This window comes from Leptinotarsa decemlineata, unplaced genomic scaffold (genome assembly GCF_025532065.1).
Source record: "Leptinotarsa decemlineata unplaced genomic scaffold, Ldec_3_MD MMD2_tig00000251_RagTag_RagTag, whole genome shotgun sequence".
Lineage (NCBI taxonomy): Eukaryota > Metazoa > Arthropoda > Insecta > Coleoptera > Chrysomelidae > Leptinotarsa > Leptinotarsa decemlineata.
In genome coordinates this window covers 10,195,113-10,218,059 of record NW_027412547.1, presented here as the reverse complement: position 1 = coordinate 10,218,059, position 22,947 = coordinate 10,195,113, and the positions used below count along the sequence as shown (strand labels likewise).

Here is a 22,947-nt window from a genome sequence, read left to right as displayed (position 1 = left end):
GATGATTTAGATGTTAATTGTACACTTCCGCTAATCGCATCAAAAAAGTAGTCCGAGAAAAAAGCATTCAAAGATAAACTAGATAATAGATACGAATTTTTAATTCCATCTTCACTACAGTGGAATCAGAAAATTTGAATTAGACAGATTTTGCATAACTTTGGATAATTGTTGACCTCATCCAGTAGACTAGTAGACCAAGGGATTTATTGTGGCTTGGCTAGGTACTTATCTTTGCATGGTACTCCTGTGATATTATATCCGTTATGGTAAATGGTACAGATAAAAATAGGCAGATACAAACTAATGAATGTGTTTTCCCGATCATCAAAGTTAAAAGCCAGACGATCCAGTCGAAATGATTATTCTGATAAGTCCTTGGTGGAGTCTATACTACCTAATCTCAAAATTATTACAGCTTGCTTCGAAACATTAAAACTCTAGACAGAACAAAGCTTTAACTTTCGTGATATAGTTAAAATTCCAAGTCAATTTTTCATTTTGATTTGTAATGATCTCAAAATGATATAAAGAAATAAAATTTAACCAAGGATCGAGAGGCCTCCTTGAGGAAAAGAACTTTATGATTTTTAATAATAAACATACCATAAAGTAACCCGCAAATTCATAATTGAAAATTCCAGAATTGATTTTTTATTTTAATTTGGTATTAAAGACCAAAATAATAAAAATGGCAATTGCAACGAACATGTTAATCAGAAAAAAAACCTTATTGGTCTCATGAAAATCCACACTTGATGCAAGAATACCATACACAATGATCACAAAAGGTCAATTTGTCTGTTGGCTGGTATTGTATTGTGCCAAATACAATACTAGCCTACAGATATTTAAGATAATGTGACAATTACATTTCGCTGCACTTGTTCGGGGGGAGGTTGGGAACAAAACCTTTGCAGATCTGTGGATAAGAAGAAGGGAAACAGTGAAATGGCTCTCTAGTTCTTAGCCCATGAGACTTTTTTGATGGAGTTACTAACTGCAATATCCCTGACCTCAATTGATCGAATCAGGTGAACAAAAACCCGTTTTCCTACTAAATGTCGGAATTCGAATTCAATGTCACTTTCTAGCGGTCAATGGAGAACACTTTGGACATTTACCGTGAATTTTTGGTAGACAGACAGCGACATAACGACGTAATGCCTTCATTCTTCATGCATAATTTAGCTAAATTATTGCCCGCCGTTGCCCGTCCTGTATGATGTTAAATGTGATCGAAACACACTTTTCATGTATGCTTTGTACACCTTTCATTGGTGGTCTTTGCAACAAGCAATAAGATTCCAAGTAGGATTGACCTTCACTAATTTGATAACTGAGTGAAAATTATATTTCAATAAATAAAACATATTTGTGAACATACCAATAGGATTGCCGTAAAAAATGTCCATGGCTATGAATAATTAAAATTATAATTTTTTTTTTATTTTAGTGTCTTGGTTGCCAACTAACTCATAGTCTAATCGAAAGTATACAACATTCGTTATATGCAGTTGGTCAGTTGCTTCAACTTTTCCTGTTCACTTTGTATATGAATGAAAGGTATATGCAAGATCTACACATCTGTGAAAATGTTGGAATTAATTGCTTTATTTCCTCCCTCGGAAGTTTCCCAAATTTTTGTATAAAGATGGAGAAGTAGAAAGTCATCTCATTGCCCTAATATCAACCCGAAAAATGATGTGAACATTAGGGAAATACTTGCTCTGTACTGAATTTCAAATGAGAGCCAATATTTCCACTTTCAATTTATTTCATTGTTTCGAACAAAACAGATATTTCCTTTTTTAAATGTAAATTTCCTGGAAACTGTATATCTATGCTATGCCAACATTATCGCATAACAATTTATTAAAATCGATTCATGTCACGGAATACCAAATATCAATGCAAAAAACAAATAAACGTGTCCGTTTATTAGTTACAATAAATATTTCAAAAATGTTTTGAATCGAAAGTAATAAATTACCGCTACTAATAAGTAATTATACTGATTGTTGTTGAATACTATATTAATCATAACATTTATTTTCACTTCCTATATTTTATCACTATCAAGGTTATCGCTCGGTGAATTCATCGAATTTAATGAAAATGTTGGCAATACATACATATTTTATCTCAAAACTCAAACTGCATTTACTATGTGAATGAGAAAAATTCATCACAAATATAAGAAACTCCAAATTGAAATTTGTTTTGTCTAAAACACAACAGGCATCACAATTCAACTTATTCATTATTACATCCGGGGTAGCATTTATAATATTTTTGGCAGAAATTTCGAGGTTTGTAGAAACTGAGTTCACAGGTTGAAATTTGTGTTGAATAGACGTGTAGCTCATAAAAATTAGAGCGATATATCAATGGATTCAGAATGAGACATATAGGAATGCATTTCAATGAATTTAGAGCACACAAATCAAAATGAAGAAAAGAAAGATTTAGATATTTTTTTGTAACTTAGAAACTATCATTTTTGAATTGGAAAGGTTATATTTTTGGAAGTGATTAATTTTTGGGAAAGAAAGTTTTGGACTTTCTACTACTCCATCTTGATACAAAAAATGTGGGAGTTTTTCAAAGAAAGGAAGGAAGCAATCAATTTCAAAAAGTAACTCTATACAAAGATGTGTAGATCATGCAAAAAAGTAACTTTCAGATACAAACTGGAAGAAATGAAAGCCCTCTCGAAACAGCTATTTTCATATAAACATTGAATTACACGAAAGAAAAATAAATTCGAAACATATACTTTCATATGAACGTTGAATTATACAAAAAACACTTCTCTACTCAGTTTGTATCACAAACATTCGTTATGGGATCGAATCAGATATCATTCACAGGATTACTACACAATATACTATATGATAGGTAAAAATGTCACTCACATGGAGCACTGTCATCGTAAGACACTTACCTTAGGGCTCCTCAGTACCAATCTGGTTAACATTATAAAAAACACACAAGTCATTCATAAAATTACGATTTTATGTCACGGAATGAGTTTGATCTACTCATGTCATCGATGACATCGTAATGACATTCATTCACCTATTTGATTAAATATCAGCCAAAGGAATCTTGTGTGAATTGAAATTGGGTAATATTTTTAGGCGTGATCCATTCTTGGAAAAGAAAGTTCTTGGCTTTCTACTACTCAAAGGACACAATGGAATAAAGAAATATAGTTTGAAAAAACTAAAAAACACGCTTTTAAAGAATATCGAACTAGAAAGTTAAAAATATTTTTTTTAAATAAGCTTGCAACAATAACGAACGAAAAATACTAGTATAAAAAGCGACAGGCGCCTGATATACAAAAATATGGCACAAAGCGCCCACGCTTTTTTCACAATAATACTATTATTTTTCGTTCGTTATTGTTTTAAGCTTATTTAAAAAAATATTTTCAACTTTTTACTTCGATGTTCTTTAAAAGTGTGCTTTTTAGTTTTTTTAAACTATATTTATTTTTCACTTTTTAGTCCGATTTATTGTAATAAAATTTTTTTTTTTAAGTTCTAGTCACTAGTATTATAAATCTTTAACAGACGGCGCACAAATGTAAAATTCCTCTCAAACAACATAATAAAGTTTGAGATCTCAAATTCTATAGTAATACTGAGATGCAGTGAGTCTCCAACAGAGGGCGGACAGTTGTAAAATTTGTTTCGAAGTAAAGAGAAAATTTGCAGTAATAATTTCAAAAAACAATTCAGTCTTGATGTTTTGATTTGAAGTTTCATTCAAAATATCAATGGACTAAAAATATTTTTTCAGTGAATAATTTTATTTTTGAAATCAATCTTTTGACTTGATATGTATGTCAAGCACCTTAATTCTAATTTTTCGATTTGTTGAAATATTTGAGTAACTGAATTTTTTAGGTGTACAATTTACGATAAAGTTTTCATTGTTGAAATCCATATTCTGGTTTGCTTTCAAATAATCGAATTAGATCCGTTTAGTTCGAAACTTTTTTCTGTACTGAATCACGGGTAATTGTAAATATTTAAATATTTCATCTGTAGTACAAAATTCCGCTAACACTTATAATTCTTAAAATATGTTTTTTATTTTGATTTTCTTTTGAACAAACTATCAATGAGGTTACGTATAGCGGCATCTGCCCGCGAATAACTCAAGCAATACTTGATAATTACGTACAGCGTCATCTGCCCGCAAACAGATTAAGCAATAATTGATAGTTACGTACAGCGCCATCTGCCGGCGAATATATCAAGCAATAATGCCGATAATTCTGTCAATACAGATCCCGAGCTTGTGAGTTACAAACAAACATACATGCAATGATACATACATACATACATACATAGATACATACATACATACATACAGGTGAAGCTAATATAAAGCGTGTAATAAAACTTTTCTTCAAATTGAAAATAATTTTAAGCAAGACAAATAGTAATTTCCTGTTTTACTACAGGATTAAAATGGTTTCTGTCTAAGAGACGCTCAATCAGCTCAACTGGCGGAATACTGGAAAATAAATTTTGTACATCAAACGATATAAATTTGGCGTTATCAGGAAGATTCATGTTTTTAATATAATTCACTCATGCGATTCCTACAACAGCTGCCCTGAAAAAACTCTTTAGAATTTTATAAAGAAACTAGGATTTAGATTTAAAATAATAAACAAATGTCAAGCAGTTATGAAAAGCAGAAGAATAGTGGAATTGTCTAACAAATACTTAAGTATAGACAAGAACCACGGCAAATTTTCTATTTGAGCGAAACTTAGTATGACACTAACGACACAGTTACGACTGAGGGTTCAAGAATATGTACGCCTAACATGCCTGCAAACAAAGGATCGCGACTAATCATTGTGCATTGCGGAGGAAGTAAAGGATGGGTTCCGAATTCTTTGAAATTATGTGAAAAAAAACTTGAGGACTGCAATGTTGACTATCAAAAGAAAATGGAAGCTAATATTTTCGAGGAATGGTTTGAAAACACATTGATCCCAAATTTGAATGCGAATAGTGTAATAGTATTTGACAACGCTTCCTATCATTCGCGACAGCTCTCAAAGTACCGGATAAAAATTTGAAGAAAGATGAAATACCAAGTTTTTTAATTCATAACAATTTGTATTTTGAAGATTACTATACCAAAAGCTAACTACTTGAAGTTTTACTGACAAAAACAATTGAAAACGTGTATGCCCTTGAGAGTATTGTTGGAAAGTATTTACATACCATACTGAGACTTCCCAACTATTTTTGTGTTTTCAATCCCATCGAGTTGATTTGGGAAAAATTGAAACAAAGCATCAGGTGTAAAAATAATTTTCCAAAATTTGATAAGAAAGTAATAGAGCTAATTAAGGAATAAGTATCTAATATTACCGAAGGAAACTGGCAGAAAAGGATTAAAAAACAAATTTTAGTTGAAAAATACTAGATGGAGATTAGACACTTCCATATTATTGTTGGAAATAAATTCATTATTGATTTAAATGATGACAGTGATAGTGATATAGAAGAGGACTTATCAGAAGCTTTCGAAGAAATTTAGTTGAGTGTTTTAGAAGCGATCAATTGTATATATATGGGAGTAACTAGTATTCAGAAGTATTTTCAATTATCACCCTGTTATTTGAATCCCAACTTTCTCACTCACCTATACAAACTATATATATATATATATATATATATATATATATATATATATATATATATATATATATATATATATATATATTATATAGTTATTGTGATTCTTATATAATCAGAAATGATTTTTGAATAATGAAATTAGTTAGCTCCCTAACTATTTTATTACAGGGGAACTGCTAAAAGATAGGGGGCACTATATCGTTTACTTGAACTATGCGCAGTTGTAGATGAAGGGTATATAAGTAGAATTGTGGTTCTTTTACAAAACGTATATACTCGTATAAGTATTTTCTTTAACGAATTCCACATTTGCGAATCTGTTTTTTTTTTGTCAGCGGGATATGAGTTCAACTACTATGAGGTAATATACTTGAAACACGTGTTGCAGTTTTGTAGATTGTCCAGTGCAACTCTCACAATAAAGTGTTACTTGAATACGTGTCGGCCAGTCAGATGGCTAACAAACATCAAAAATGGCATTGTAGAAACTTACATTATATCTGTTTTTTTCTTTCAGTAATTTCAATTCGTCAGTAGCATTGTTGTTGAAAGGAACCCTTTTCCTCCAGTCCGATTCCCCCCTTTCCTGCAACTTCGCCCTAAGATCGGCGATGGCTTGCGGCATCTCGTTCTGAGTATGAGATCGTCGAACGGTAACCGTCTTCTTGGGTGGCAGCAGTGAAAAGTCATCACTAAACGTACCCTGACTGCGACTCTTTGAAAGAACGTTTTCCAAGGCTTGTCTGAAAAAAAACGAAGGAGTCAATTTAGGAAGTTCAATTAAGAAAGAAAAAAACTGTAATTCATTTCGTGGTTTCTTTCGAATACTCAATTGCAAACAGTTTGTACCAAACGAATACAACAACAGTAGCAAATTATTGACAGTTTTCTTTAATAGCTTCCTTTTCTAGAGATTTATTCATTCCACTCTGTATCATATAATAGCTTAGGTAGTATTTTATTATTCAATTTTTATAAAGGTAATTTATATATTTTCAAATTCATTTATAGGTTCTCCTGGGCTTTCTTATCATTTTTCTCCAATGTTGTTCGTTCGAACACTATCTTTTCAAGAACTGTAACCAAACCAGAGCATTCCATTCAAGGTGAGACAACGCTGTTTCGATCCGCCATAGATCTCATCAGTATTGCTAGGTTGAACCACGATGCGTTGGTGGACTCAACTGAGATATGTCATCGCCTTTTCTAACTTAGGCTTGTCTCTTGAGGACATATGAGTCCAACATTGTATTAGCGGTTTGGCATATCACCAGTGATGGCGGGTCGAAACAGGGATGTCTGGTCACGATGGCTTTGTTTTTTGGCACTGGTTTCAACTATTTTTTCAGGTTGTTATATTTCAATGACTCCGTTCTAAGTAGAACCATTTTGTTCTTACCATTGTCGAGAGGCGAGAAAATTATTTTGATAAGCTGATTTACAGAAAGGTAGGGGGCAGAGTGAAAAAAATGAGAAGATAAAATACTAACCAAAAAAAGAAATATCAAAAATAACAGTTTAAGTAAAGAATAGAGTGGAAACTAGTTGCTTGTACAGATTATGTGAAATAATACAAAAGTGTACGAAGAACAATTACGAGTCAGGCAATTTAGCCTTCAAAAATGGTAAAAAGTCAAAAAATATTATGACAAAAGTGAAAGGAAAAATAAATTACGGGCGATCTGAGTTCGGGAAGTGGGAGGGGGCGAGTTTTTAAGGGTAACTTTTTTTACAAATATTATAATTAATAACGTAATCAGAATGAAGTATTCATATTCAATAGTATGATTTACATGTATATTTATATTTTATGAGATTTTCTATGACATGAATGTATTTAGAATTAAATAAATAAACTTTCTAACTGAATAAAATTGCAGCAATCACATTCTTTTGATGAAATTGTACATAGTGATTAAAAAAAGTTGGAATTCAAGTTTTTTTAAGATTTTTTGCATTTTCTGAGAACATTTACTATAGTATATAGTATAGTATAGTATATATAATGTATATTTTTTACATCATCAGAAAATAGAGATTTCAACGAACAAAAAGCACACCAACTTTTTGAAAAAAGCTGATATTTTGACGCGAGAATTTTTCATTGAAAATTAGGGTGCTTTTTTGATATTAGGTCAAAATAAGGTGAAAAAATGAATATTTTATATCAAAAAAACTACAGTGTATCTGGAACATAAAAAAGTAAGTTTTAACCAAATTTTGTAGAAATTTTGTTCTGAATAAATAAAAATAAAAAACCAAAAACTTGTTTATTTGAATTTTTCACATAAATTTGAGGTTATGTGAAAATATTGTGAATACAAAGGTTGTAGATCTTTTTACTACCTACAACTTTGCCATTTAACTTTTTTCCATAAGACTTGCCATAAGTTTTGCCGGAAATCGAGATAAACCATTTTTTACCTTTAAAAACTCACCCCCTCCCACTTCCCGAACTCAGATCGCCCATAATTTATTTTTCCTTTCATTTTTATTATATTCCCCTCTTTTTCTGATGGGTTTCATCCTACTGTTATTTTTTTTTTTTGGTTTCAAAAATTATCGACCCTGGTCTAATTAGTATACTATCACTAGTATCGGGTTGACAAATACTGAAATAATGTGTACTGAAAAAAGTGGATATATAGAAAATAAAGAGGGGATTATCAAACAGAAGCAGTGTAACAGATCAGTCACCGACCTGACATTTACCACCATGAAAATAAAGTGCCCTAGATTATGAAACATTTCTGATTTCACACACGTGTGATCAAAATAAAATGTAGAATTCTATGATAGAATAATTGAAATTTTTAATCTCACTGAACTTTTGAGAGGTGAAAAATATGATATCATAGAAAGAAAAAAAGTTGGAATCTATATTATGTGATGCACTGTTTGGAATCTTTGGTGTAGTAATGAATATTTTTGGAGTTTTATCCCAACATGTGTTAAATATAACGGTTTGCAGTTGAGATAGAACTCCGGTAATATTCGCTATGGGCGACCAAGGTTTCAATTTAGGACATGAGCTATCAAAAAAGCTTTCAACTATGGTTCTTGAAGTTCTGATTAGAAAAAGGCAGAAGAAAACTAACAATATTAACAAACAACCATCAGCTATATGCTTTCTTTATTAGTTATTGATAGTTGAAAAGAGAAAAATAAATAAGGTCACAAGTACGACACAATAAAAATGTTGGTGAAATCTAAATATACATTCAAAGATTTAAAGTTGATAGTCAAATAACCTGTTCAACCCTAAACCACAGACTGGGAGTGTGTGACATAAATATTAATCAAATTGACCTGAAGCTTAATTGACTTGAACTGGAATTCTAAATTTATGGAATTTCATGTAAATTAAACATGAAATACAACCGTAATTATGAGTAAATTTATGTCTGCTTACGAATAGCTTGCATCAACAAAATATGCTGCTCTCTTGGATAACAAAGACTTAGAAAGAGTTTCACAATATTTTCGAAAATATATTCTGTTGAAAAAAATCGAAATATAAAAAAATGTTGGAATTTTGGAACATATTGATCTATTCATTTGGGTTTTCATTCCTTTGTCATTTTAATAAATTAATAATAATAATAATTTATTACTACAAGTTCTGTAGTAAATTACACTTACCAAAAGTCACAAACGTTATATATAAAAGTTTTCATGATAAAAATCCTCATTGAAAAAATAAAAGTATATACGTAATTCAAATAAGTTCTCAAAAATCTGAGAAAAAAATTATAAAACAGACATATAGATGAGTATAGTAAAGTGAAATTGAAGCTGAAAAATATGTTTATGGTGAAATCTAAAAATTCACTCACAGAATAAAACGCATTTTCCAAGAGGATTCGCACCATTGATGATTTCAAATGCTTCATAGAGACATTTTTCATCGCATTCGACAACTTGTTAAATAACTTCAGATCAGTGGTTGCTGAGTTCTGTTTAATCTGTGATAAGGGATAGTCAAAGATTTCTGGTTTCTTGTATTTTATGAATGATAACACGACTTTTATAAAATCACATATTCATTTCCTCTGATGTATTTCGGGCACTGAAGTAAAGATCTTTCATTAAGCGCTTCCTGTGTGTGTATCATCGAAATTTGACCGATGACATGGGTTATGTTGGCTTTGAGAGGATCGCGTGGTTTGGGACTCATTTGCAAACACCTGCGACTTGAGAAACCCCAACAAGGAAAAGTCTAACGAAGTCAAATTCCACGATCCCAAATCCAGTTCACATCACCCCTACGTGAGATGACCATACCCTCAAATCGCTCGTGCAAAATATATCCAATGTGGCAAGAGCTGTGTAGCAGATAGTGCACTCTTGTTAAAACCACATGTCGTTGGTTCAGACCAAAAGAAGTTGGTAATCATTGACCTATACTGCTCGCCGTTGACAGTGATGGCTTGGCCAACGTCGTTCTCAAAGAAATATGGACAGATGACGCCGCTAGTCTAAAATCCATAGCAAACAGTGACTGGCTAGATGTTTGTTTCAGCTCTAAAGACCTAAATTGTGCGGTCACGGAAGTTATTTTACCATCCATGGATGCATATATTCCTTTTTCAATGAAACGACCTTCTGAGGGCCAATCTTGGTTCAACAAAAATTGTGAGCAAGCTGTCGCCTACCGGCAGTGGCACAAAAATCCCAGTGCCGAAAACCGAACTAGGTTTTGTAGCAACAGCTGCAAAATTGGCATATATGAAAGGAAAGAACTTCACGATCGGAGAATTAGGGATGAACTGCTGGCCAATCCCAATGGATCTAATCTAGATCATGTTAATCGGATATTTACAAAATCCACAATTCCACCACTAACACAAGCGGATGGTTCAATTGCAATAACAGCCATGGAATAAGCAAATCTACTACTAGAACAATTTGCGTCCCATTCCACAGTCGATTTTCTGGAAAAGGCAACAACCACTATTCTCACACTAGAATCCACAATGCCGGATATAACTTTTTGACAACGTATAGTAAGGCGAATTTTGGAACAACTCGATATCAACAAGGCGTCTGATCCTGATGAAGTGCCCGTCATCGTACTCAGAAAGTGCGCAAATGAACTCGCACTAGTATTTTGCGGACTTTTCAATCTGTCTTACAAGAAAGGGGGTTTTCCTTCTTGTTGGAAGATTGCTCGCGTTCAGCCTATTCCCCAAAAGGGCAAGAAAATACTTCCAAATAACTATAGACCAGTCGCTTTACTATCAGTGATATCAAAAATCATGAAGAAAGCCGTAAACCTGCATATCCTCAAATATTAGGAAGACTTCTACATCTTGAGCGATCATCAGTATGGCTTTCGGAAACAAAGATCAACTGGCAACCTTCTATCATATGTCACCCATATTTGGAATAACGCAATCGAGAAACATGGAGAGTCGAGAGCTATTGCCCTTGCATGATATTTCCAAGGCCTTCGATTGGGTGTGGATGAGGGTTTGCTGACCAAACTTCGATGCTATGGCTTGTCGAATCATTTTTGTGTATGGCTCTTCAGCTTCTTGTAATAACATTTCCTGCAAGTGGCCGTCGATGGATATCTTTCGAAGACTGTGATGGATATCATCATCGGCTGTGTTCCCCAGAGATCCATATTGCCTCCAACTCTCTTTTTATTGTATATCAACGACTTATTGAAAAAAAAAGGATCCAATATATTTCTTTGCTGACGACAGCACACATGTCTCGTCATCACATTTGGAATCCAGAACATCAGCTGCGGATGCACATCTTCACCGGCACCAGGAGGTTGCATATCTTAATGAGGATCTAGAAGTAATTTCAAATTGAGGTGAAGGTAACTAGGTTCAATTCAACGCTACAAAAACCCAGGCATCGGTTTTCTCTAAAAAGATAAATGTTGCCAGGACACACAATTTCGATTTCTGCTTCGATAAGTTTGTTGGGGGTTAAAATGGACACCAAAATGTCTTGGCAGAATCATATCGCTGGAATTGCAAATGCTGCTTTTCAAAAGCTTGGAAAACTGTTCCGAACCAGTTTTCCAAGTTATAAAGTTCAGATCAGACCATCTTTGGAGTATTGTTCTCTTGTATGGAAATCCGCCCCCAAATATACTCTGAAGCTGCTGGATTCCCGAAAAGAGCCATCCGTTTGAATGAAGACGCGAACATCATTTGCAACCTTGATAGTCTGGAACTTCGAAGAAAGGTTGGAGATTTGTCTCTCTTCTATAGATACTTTTACGGAAACTGTTCCAAGTGACTTGGCACATTTGATTCCACCAAGAGCGGTACATATCAGAAATATGCGACGGACTGTGGCTGCTCATCGTTTTGAGGTTCAACTCTGTAAACTTCGAACTTCACTGTTCAAGAACTCTTTCATTTGGAGAACAGCGTTTATGTGGAATGAACTTCCTGAAAGTGTTTTTCCAAATGGATTTAATCTTCAGCGATTCAAATCCAATGTGAATCGCTACTTTCGCACAAGCACCGTTCTGAGAGGGCCTTAAAGATTTTTCTCTAGTGCTTGTGTTTGTCCTTAAAAAAACCGAGGTCTGCAGTGGTCTATTGTGCCCAAAACTTAGGACGACCTTCTTTCGTATTGTGAATATTCTTCCAATGTTTACGGAGTTTCCTCACAGCCAAATACAAAGGATAAAATAAAATAAAAATTGCTATGATGAAAAGTTTTTGCCACATCCTCAGTAGCGAATTAAATTAGATTTCTAATTTGATACATAACTTTATTCAATTCATTTGTTACATGATTGATACGGTTTCACCAATTGAGATTCGCGTCAAAGTGTATTTCGATCAATGTTTCTCATGGAGAAAACATTGTTAATAGTAGGGTGCTAATGCCGACTGAACGCCTCCCCCCACCCCTTTTGACCTTGAGACGTCACACGACCTTGAATGACGTCACCTAACCTTGAACGTCGTACACGTAGTATGAGCTTGAATGCGGTGTTTGACCTTGAGTGTGGGGTTTGACCTTGACGTTCGACACTTCGACTACCTTGAGCTTGCTCCATGGCATTGAATGTTGACCTTGAAAGAAATCGTGACGTGTACAGAATATAACCTTGAACAGTGGGCGTTCGGCGTTGTCCCCTCCCTTGTTGGTAATTCCTATATAAGTTCAGAATATCGTATGACCTCACCTAACCTTGAACGTCGTACACATAGTATGAGATTGAATGCGGTGTTTGACCTTGAGTGTGGGGTTTGACCTTGACGTTCGACACTTCGACTACCTTGAGCTTGCTCTGTGGCATTGCATGTTGACCTTGAATGAAATCGTGACGTGCACAGAATATAACCTTGAAAAGTGGGGTTCGGCGTTGCCCCCTCCCTTGTTGGTAATTCCTATATAAGTTCAGAATATCATGCTTCCACATTCAGTTTAGACACTCTAAAATACCCAAATAGGTAAACAGAAGTATTTGTCGAATTCCAAAGTGAAGACAACGAGTATCAACCCATCCGAGAGGGCGTTTTCGTCAGTGAGGTGAATATATATTTTATTTTAATTAACCGTAATTTCACTATATTTATGAATATGGATAATTTGAAATTTGACATTGAAAAAATTAATTTTTCTATAATTCAACAAAGTGAAGCTTTAGAGCAGAAACCTATAAACGCTCTGGTTATTGATAAAGAATATAAAATAGAAAAAATGTCAATGTATTCCACACGATATGGTAAATCAATTCAAGTAGTTTTATTGGATGAGGAAAGTGATACTCCTTTTAAAGCATGGCTTCCAAAACGTGTCACAGAGCAATTACCAGAAGACTTCATTCGTGAAGTGAATTCATCCAAAGCCAAATTCACACTTACTTATATGGGTCAAAGTTCGCAGGATTATCCTGGTGCTAAAACCCGATCATTGATGAAATTCAATGTTTTAGATTGAACATTTTGAAATTATGATTTTTTTTTGTAAATAGTGAAAATATGGTAGATTAATATAAAATATGTATCAACTTGGTCACTTCATAGACATAGTCAGATTTCAAGTGAGTATTTTTTTTTATATTATTTGCAAACTAATGAATGCCATTTATGAATTTTCAGAACTCACCATTCTATAAATATGTGGATGCAATATTCAGCCCAAGAGTGGCCGGAAGCAGTGGATTTGGATTCCGCCATAAGAAAAATGGCTTGGGAGATGGCTGATCTGAGTTTTGATGCTCTACATTCATCAAATTATGATTTGAGTGTATGTTACGATGCTGAAGAGGTGCGAAAACTTTTGGAGCTTAGTGAGAAGTATGAACTCGGTGTGGCATTGTGTCATAAATATTCATATGGGAGTAGAAATTTGGATGAGTTCTGTGAGTTAATAATTGAAGCAGACTTGAAACATTTTCTTCAAGACATATGCACCTACCTACCGCAAAATATCATAGAGAAATATCAATTGGAACCACAGAGTCCCAACCCGCAACTGGAAGAAGCGATAAATGATGGTGTTGTAAATATTTGAAATCTGTTGTATATGTTTGTGAATAAAATAATGTTTCAATCCATATTTGTTTGTATCTAATTGTTTGGTGAATAAAAGATATAACATAATTATTGAGTGTTTTATTATTCATCAATATCGAATATTTCATAGCATATTACATGTCAATCTTATTACAATCCAGAGCCATTAAGAGCATTATATGATAGAACAGCATCGTGGAGGATGAGTGCATATACTTTGGTGTTTGCTGGAAACTTCACCTTGCGTGTTTCGAATTCTATTTTGATGTCGACAGTGGATGACTTCATAGCTTCGGGTTGATGGGAGCAGTCGATAATGAATAGTGGGTTGTTGCGAAAGCTACCAATATCCATCATCGGTTCACTCATAGTTTTATAATAGTAGCTACGTTGGAAGTTTTCATATGCATAGTAAGCTGATGAATCTAACTTCTTGTCGAAATCCAGATTCCAACGCTCATATGGGTATACTTCAGAGTTCAGAGATAGTCGAATATTATTAATATTCACATGTGTGAATTTCGTTACATCTTTTGGCATATTTTCGGATTGGTCGGTGTTTTGAAAGCCGATGATGATATATCGTGGTCTTTCGAGGCTGCTGGTTGTCTTCACCGCCCATATATCCGAGGATGTATCACGAAGTGTGGGTAATTCATAAAGGTCCCACATACGATAAGCCACCTTCACTTTAGCATTATTACCATTTTTATTTATGCGATTCAATAGTTTCAGTTTCTGTCGATCTTCCGGCACAATGTGCCTGATTCTCCATTCTATTTTATTGATTTCCAAATCTGCATCGACTTCCCCAATGAATGAATTTTTGAATGAGCGAGCTATAATCAAAATGAGCTCCTGCTTCACATTCATTATCCCCTTATTGTAATCTTCAGCAAAACCCATGAGATACTTCAAGGGTAATTTACCACTAAATACATTGCTAACGGGATCGAATATATCTTGTTTATTCACATCGAGTCCCCATCCTATCGGTAGTAGCGAATTTGCATGCGTTTTTCCAAATGATATCATCGTTTTCATTGTGGTAGTTATGCCAGGTTTTCGAACAACAACCACTTGCTCACCACCCATTTCATAGCGAATTTCGTCGAAGAGAAAGGCGAGAGCATTATTGGATAGGTAGCACCGCTTTGTGGCATCAGATGGTGTGAACTTCCCCTCGATATAAATGTAACTATCTGCAATATCGAGTATGAGATCTTGATAATTGATTGGAATTCGTATTTCATCTGAATTTTTGTAATATGGTGAACCATACGGCTTATATGTATGCTCATGAAGGCTGATGAGGGAATGGTCGAACATGGGCTCCTCGAACACTTCCAATTTATCACTTGTGGTGATTGTCGCCATGTTATTACTATTTTTTATATCGCACCTTCAAGCCAATAGATTTGAGAAAGTTCAGGCTACTAGCACTTATTCTATATCTTGACCGTTTGGCAGATATACGTGGAATGAATCGACTGCTGGATTTTCGCTTCTTTAAATGCACATGATCATAACCTCCACCAAATACATTATGCTGACTCAACTGCTGCCGCTGCGGCAATCGCTGACTATTGAAGCACAACCCCATTTTTAGAAACGATAATCGCAGAATTTATAGTTCCATCAATGAATATCACCTGCTCAGCGTTAGGAAGTAACAAATACTGAGTAACAATTTGATCAACTTCAGCTTTATATTGACTTTTTTCACAGATGATCATCGCTCACCATCGTTTTTGCTCGATCGTTTGAATGCTTATCGAGGGTTGTTTTTTCAAATCAGATTGCAGCGATTTGATATCCTTATCCATATGCTCATACTTTTTTACAAATTCTACTAATTTCAGTCCAAGCGTAATGAGATCTTCCCTCACTGATACGGAATATTTTTCTACTCCATCTAATTTCAAATTAATTTTGTCAATATCAGTATCTAATTCTCCTCTCATCTTTGAGATGTAAAAACCGACATATCCTCGATTAACACAATCCGTACTCTCTTCAGGCTCTGCTATATTTTTCAAACGTTTATTTTCCATATCAAAATTTCCATCGGTTGTTAATTTGAAACCAACTCCAGGCTGCCCACGCAAAACAGTATTTGAAACTGCCTTACTTCTGCGACCAAACTTATCGATGCTTCCTTTACTCATTTTCTTTATGATACACTAATGACAGTCATCGATGTTCTGAATCAACGTATGAGAAACGATGATTGTTACTAATGACTGTCGTCGATGTTGTGAATAAATATATGAGAAATGATGATTATTATAGCTTTATCAATTCCAATTTGACTATTATTTTTTCACCATTGAAATTGATCAGATTACCATTATCATCCAATATGCGAAGAGTGATATTGTCGAGGTACTGACGACCACCAGGTCGGATTGGCATATAAATAATATTTTGTGGCTCCTTGGTGAGTTTGTAACCGGGCTCTACATCAATATCAAATTCAAAGATGCTATGGATTTCATCGCCATTCGAATATGCTCCAGCTGTGACATTACAATCCACACGAATAATCCTCACCTTATTGATATTCACGGGCAATGTTGATTCATGTATTTCACCACAATTGAAAACATTGTCATCGAATCCTAGAAGTTCAGCAATGCTGTTTTCATGTTTGAGATGAATGTAATATTTCGATCGCATTTCACATTTCAGAGTGTTGTTGTTTGCACGTAGGAGAAATACTTCGTCGATATTTTCTTCAATTCCATTTTCTAGTTGCACTTCTTTGGATTTCATGAATCTTTGAATCACCTTATTAATTTCATCAATTTCATATGCCCCAGGTGGAATTTTTATAATAGTGGGGGGTGAGATAATTGTCTTCGAATAGCCGATAACATTATTCTTAGCATCTACATTGAATATGGAATTGTAGGAGTAGAAACCATGTAATCCCAGACCATAATTACTATTGGTATCCAATTCGATGGGTGGGTAGAAGTTGGCACTCAACTCGCTAGAGTATCCCGACAATGAAAACGTGCGTGACATGACTGACGAATTTTCGATGATTCATGTCTTTTTATTGCTGACAGCAGAAATTGTGGACCAATCGTCGCTTTTTCGGTGGTCTATCCATATCATTATGTGTGACTACATTTACATCATTCACTTTACAATAACAACAAAAAATTTTTCTTGTAGGTGGACCATCATTCATATCGGAATTACTACTGCTACCGCTGGAATCATTGTAATGCTCTTGACAGTACTGATACTTCAAGACATCAATATCATTTTGTAGGTTTTGTGGTAACTTATCCCATACAGATGCAATTTCATGTGATGCACACCCAATCAACACCTCTTTCGGCATATCAGCGAGTTGTTCTTTACTCATTTTTTGTAAAGTGCGTACTCTGGAATATGCGATCAATGAATGACTCATCCTCTTGATACTCTCCCTATCCTGTACTGGTGTTAACTCCATGTCTTGTTCTGAAGAAACTTCAAACACAAATGGCCACACCATACTGTGTTGAATCGTTGTTCACGCTTATAGTTATATGTGATAGTATTGATAGGATTCGAACCCATATAAAAATAGTGAATCAGTTCTTTGGGAGGGGGTAAATCGCCAAAACTATCAAAATATTTTATCGAAGTTCCCCTTTTTCTATATGCTACCCAATGTGTCCCTTGACCATGTCGACTATCCAAATTTACTATGGCAGATTCATATCGGAGTGGTCCTGATTTTGGTAAATCGTCACGCATATATACCCCCCGAAAATATGGAATCGTCATTTTCTTAGCGTAATAGTTGAGGTCGATATTGGAGAGAGCTCTTTTAGGTAGCAAATTTATGAGTTTTTTGAATTTTGAGGTTTCAAATAGACTCCTAATCCTGTGCGGTAAGGCTTCAAGTAGATACCACTTCCTTGTTTACCTATAGCAATTGCCTCCATGTGTTTATTATGGCGATTTGTCTCACTCAACTGCTCCCTACTCGCTTTTGCTGCTTGAACTGCTTTCGTTATACCAGCAGTAGCACCGGCTAAACTACCTAGTGCTGATAAACCAGCAAAAATTGGAATGAGTGGTAGTATTCCACCAATTTTAGGAATCGGTATGATTCGCGGTGTGCGAATTTTCTTTTTCCCACCTGCAGCCCTCATATATTTGCGTGCTGCTTTGAGTGCAATTTCAGCTGCTCTTTTAGAATTTTTGACAACAAATTCACTTCCACCCGCTTTGTGTAGAACATCACGCACTTTCTGAACGATCCCAGAACCAAAAGCTATCACCTTAGAAGCTTTCAATATTTTTTTAACTTTTTTTTTCTTAATAGAACGCTTTTTCTTCGGAATGTGTGACTGCTTGGGAGATGAGTCACAACCCATACCAAATCGGCGTTTCCCTTTCATTATATTCGTAACTAGCCAAGCAGCTCCTTTTTCTCCAATAGTAGCGTCTTTTGCTTTGACACGATTCCAAGCACTTTCTGCAAGCTCCTTATCCGCTATGTGTCTAGCTGCAAGATTATCGGGGTTCTGTGAATATGCAATATCGTGTTTTTTGCATGCAAAATCCAGCTGATTGACACCCGAATCACCTCTCAACAATCTTTTCTGCAATTTGGTGCCCGGACCGCAATACTGATAGCCAGGTAAGTGTAATTCAAATGGTAGATTATTGATGAGGGAATTGATCAATCCTCTACCAGTTTTATTTGAATGCAATTCAGTAGATCTGCATCGACTCATAACCCCTATTTAAATAAAGGAATCGATGTGGAACCCTGCTTATATAGTCTCCAACTGTCATACAATGCGCATATTGAAGCAGAAGCAGCAATTTTCCATCGATAATTTCGATGAAAAAGTGGGTGGTGGATCGGGAAGCGGTGTCAAACAACGTCACGGATCTTTACTTCCACTTTCTATTCGCGGCCTGATTATTGGACCTTCTAACTGTGGCAAGACAAATGTTATGATTTCTTTGCTAACGCATCCTCTAGGATTACGATTCGCAAATGTTTATCTTTATTCAAAGTCTCTTTATCAACCTAAATACGAGTATTTACGTGAAGTATTATCTCCAATCGAAGGGTTGGGTTTTTACACTTTTGCCAATAATGCAGGTGAAATAGTAGAGCCTTCAGACGCCAAACCTGATTCGATATTCATTTTTGATGATGTTATGTGCGAGAAACAGGATGTTATACGATCATATTTCAGTATGGGTCGTCATAAAAATGTGGATTGTTTCTATTTAGCCCAAACATATTCACGAGTTCCGAAGCAATTGATACGAGATAATGCAAATTTTATCGTAATGTTCAAACAAGATGATATGAATCTCAATCATATTTTTTCCGACCATGTATCACCAGATGTAACATATAAGCAATTTCAAGATATGTGTGCGAGATGTTGGGAAGATAAATATGGATTTTTAGTAATTGATAAGGATCGAGAAGTGGTAAATGGACGTTATCGAAAAGGATTCGACGCTTTCATATATCCTTGACGTTCTTGAAGAATTGAATCACTTGAGTGCTAGATAGTGGAGATAACACTTCATTATACAAATTCTTGGAGTGAATTATGGAGGGAAAAAATGATGATGAAATATGTTTAAAAAGAAAGTTAATTGAAGCAACGGATGCCGTTCGGAAGAAATTCAATTATATCAAAAGTAGTCGTCTAGGTGATCAATCAGCACTCGAGAGGATCTATGAGCCAATAATAACACCTTTGAAAGTAATATCTGCCAATACTGAAGGAGCATCTCAAATGAATCAAGTGATGCAGAAAACAAAGCCTGCTACACCATTAACAGCCAAAACTATAATTGAAAGTGAGTGGAAACCGAAATTTGAAGGGGCTTCCTCGAAGGATCTTCAAACCTCTCAATTGACAACTTTAGATTCACAATCACCTAATGTATTCGATGATGGTGATGAAGTACAAAAGCATATAAAAAAGTTACTATCAGGAAATCCCTCTTACGATACAGTCTTTGGAGTACACATGAACACTGAAACGGGAAATTTACAAATGGGAGTAGCTGATGTGGAATTTATCGATGAGAAAATTGTGTTTATGAAAAATGGTAAAACTATTGGCTCTTATCAGGGCACTCCAAAACTATATAACTTGATATTCATGAAAGTACCATCGAGAAATATCCCCTCTTCCGATATGACCACATATGGTGATATACTCAAATTAACAAAGGCTGCATATAAATACAATGAGAGAAAACAAGGTCTTCTATCGAATAATTGGAAGAAATATAGAGAAATAATCCTACCATTATTATCCAATGGAAACCCTAGTAGAGAAGGTGCTGGCATGATCAAAATACCCACCCAGAAAAAATATATCAGAAATAAGCATACAGATTATGTTTATTGGAATGAACTCGAAGAATTGATTGATCGCCTTCGACTACTTTGGAGTTCACGACTGGCTGGACATACCGGACATGATAATGAAATATTAGCCATAATTGAGGAATTACGTGAAGAAGGATTAGTCTATTGACCGCAATATCATGAACATGATGTGTGAAACTGGCTCAGTCGATCACAAACGATCTAACTATGCATACCACAATTGATAAATTTGGTCGTAGAAGAGGTGGTGTTAGTAAACCAATAGTTGGAAGATCTGGTGTTGGATTCATTCTCACACCAAATGGTGATTATGATATTCAGAATAAGCGGTTTCAAAATGTTGGTGAACCTGTAGACAGTAAAGATTCTGTTACTAAAGGATATGTTGACGATCACATTAGAAAAGTCAATGAGACAACTCTGAAGTATTTCCAAGAATTCATTGCATCAACGCTACGTAACATCGGAAAACATATTGATTCAAAACATAATGAGGTGCAAATAATCATTGACAAAAATGCACTCATCACTTCTGCATTAGCTGATCAATTGAGTAATGTGGAAAAGCGAACTGACGTAATAGCTAAGTTGGTTGATACTTTTACTGAGCGAGTCATTGAAGTTTAATAGTCAATCGTTACACTTGCACCTGAACAGTAGAAAAGTGATTCCTCAATTTTATCATCTTGAAGAAGTCTTAGAGCAGTAATATGAGTAATGCAAAATGGCAGGTTGTGAAAGAAATACACAAGCCGGCGCGTCGAAATTTCCCCCGTCGGAAGACAATAATAAAGGGTTTTTCTGACTTGTGGCAGATGGATTTGATGGAAATGCAACCATATTCTAAAGAAAATGAGGGATGTAGGTACATCCTTATAGTTATCAACTGTTATTCAAAGTTTGTATGGTCAAGGCCGTTGAAGAATAAAACTGGTGATTCAGTTACTGCAGCTATGGCAAGCGTGTTGAAAGATGCTAAATATACTCCAAAAAATTTACAATCTGATCATGGTACTGAGTTCTATAATTCGAAATTCTCATCGTTAATGAAGAAACACAACATCAATCATTACTCAACATTCAGCACAAAAAAAGCTGCAATTGCAGAACGAGTAATCAGAACATTGAAGAGTTGGCTTTATAAGGAGTTTTCACTTCAAGGTCATTACAAGTGGTTGAACATTCTTCCTAGAATTACTCGTCAGTATAACAACAAAGTTCATCGTACGATTGGTATGAAACCTGCAGATGTGAAACAGTCTACTAAATTGTCAATGTATGCCGAATCTAAGAGTCCACATGTGAAACGTAAAAAAAATACGTTTAAAATTGGGGATAGTGTTCGAATCAGCAAATATAAAAATGCATTCGATAAAGGTTATACAGCAAATTTTACAGCTGAAATATTCAAAGTTGTGAAAGTTAATAATACAGAACCTATAACTTATGCATTAGAAGATGTGAATGGGCAACCAATCAAAGGCTGTTTTTATGGGCTGGAGTTGAATAAAACGAAAGATCCCAATACGTATTTGGTGGAGCGAGTTTTAAAAAGAAAAGGACATCGCCTCTATGTAAAGTGGCTGGGGTTCTCTGAAGATCACAACTCATGGATCGATGAAAATTCTTTAGTGTAATGACATTATCATGATTGTACTCAATATTAGATAAAAAATAAAAAAATAGTGTATTAAAATTGTTTTATTTATTAAAAACTAAATAGAATAATAACCTTAGAAATGATATTAAACTATTGGTTTTATTTTTCATAAATTCAACATACTGAAATCACTTCAAGATGTGTATGTTAGCATAAGATTTCCATGAATCCTCCGTCTCTCTATCCGCTCTTCATGGGTTAGACACCAGCACTCTCGAAAGTGGACATCTCTGTTGGGGTGAAATTGGCCGACATTCTCACACAATTGCCAATCATTTCTACAAGCACTGCATAAATTGTTCCAACAATCCACACTATATTCACCACATTGTAGACATCGCTGGACTAATGTATCGCAAGTCGCTACACAATTTATGCATATATTCCTTGAAATGCCCATATTATTACACATAATCTCTTTCGAACATTCTCTGCACTGCTGGCGGTAGTCACTTACTTCTAGAGTTGAACCATTTATCCTCTTCCGAAGTGGGTCTGGATTCCTTGCCACAACACATCTACGACACAGGCCGGTACATGGGTTGATATATGTTTCAGGCCAATACCCATGGCAGTTGTAACACATTATATGTTTGCCAATTTTGATTGGAAAGCCGCGTATTGTCGGTTTTGTATCCCACTCTTTAGGGAAAGACATATTCACTGATAGATGTACAAATATTCAATCGATGAATTTAACTACACTCTCACGCTCCCATGTTTCCC

General features: G+C 34.9%; 1 protein-coding gene across 7 annotated transcripts in view; it reads right to left on the bottom strand.

Annotated features, from left to right (window-relative positions):
* Positions 1 to 22,947, bottom strand: part of Svil (Supervillin) — a 566,272-nt gene that overhangs the window by 38,934 nt on the left and 504,391 nt on the right. For all 7 annotated transcript variants that reach the window (XM_074173666.1, XM_074173665.1, XM_074173664.1 and 4 more), the window contains one exon: positions 6,172 to 6,421. In XM_074173666.1, coding sequence (XP_074029767.1) covers positions 6,172 to 6,421 — 250 coding nt within the window. The remainder of the gene's footprint in view (positions 1 to 6,171; positions 6,422 to 22,947) is intronic.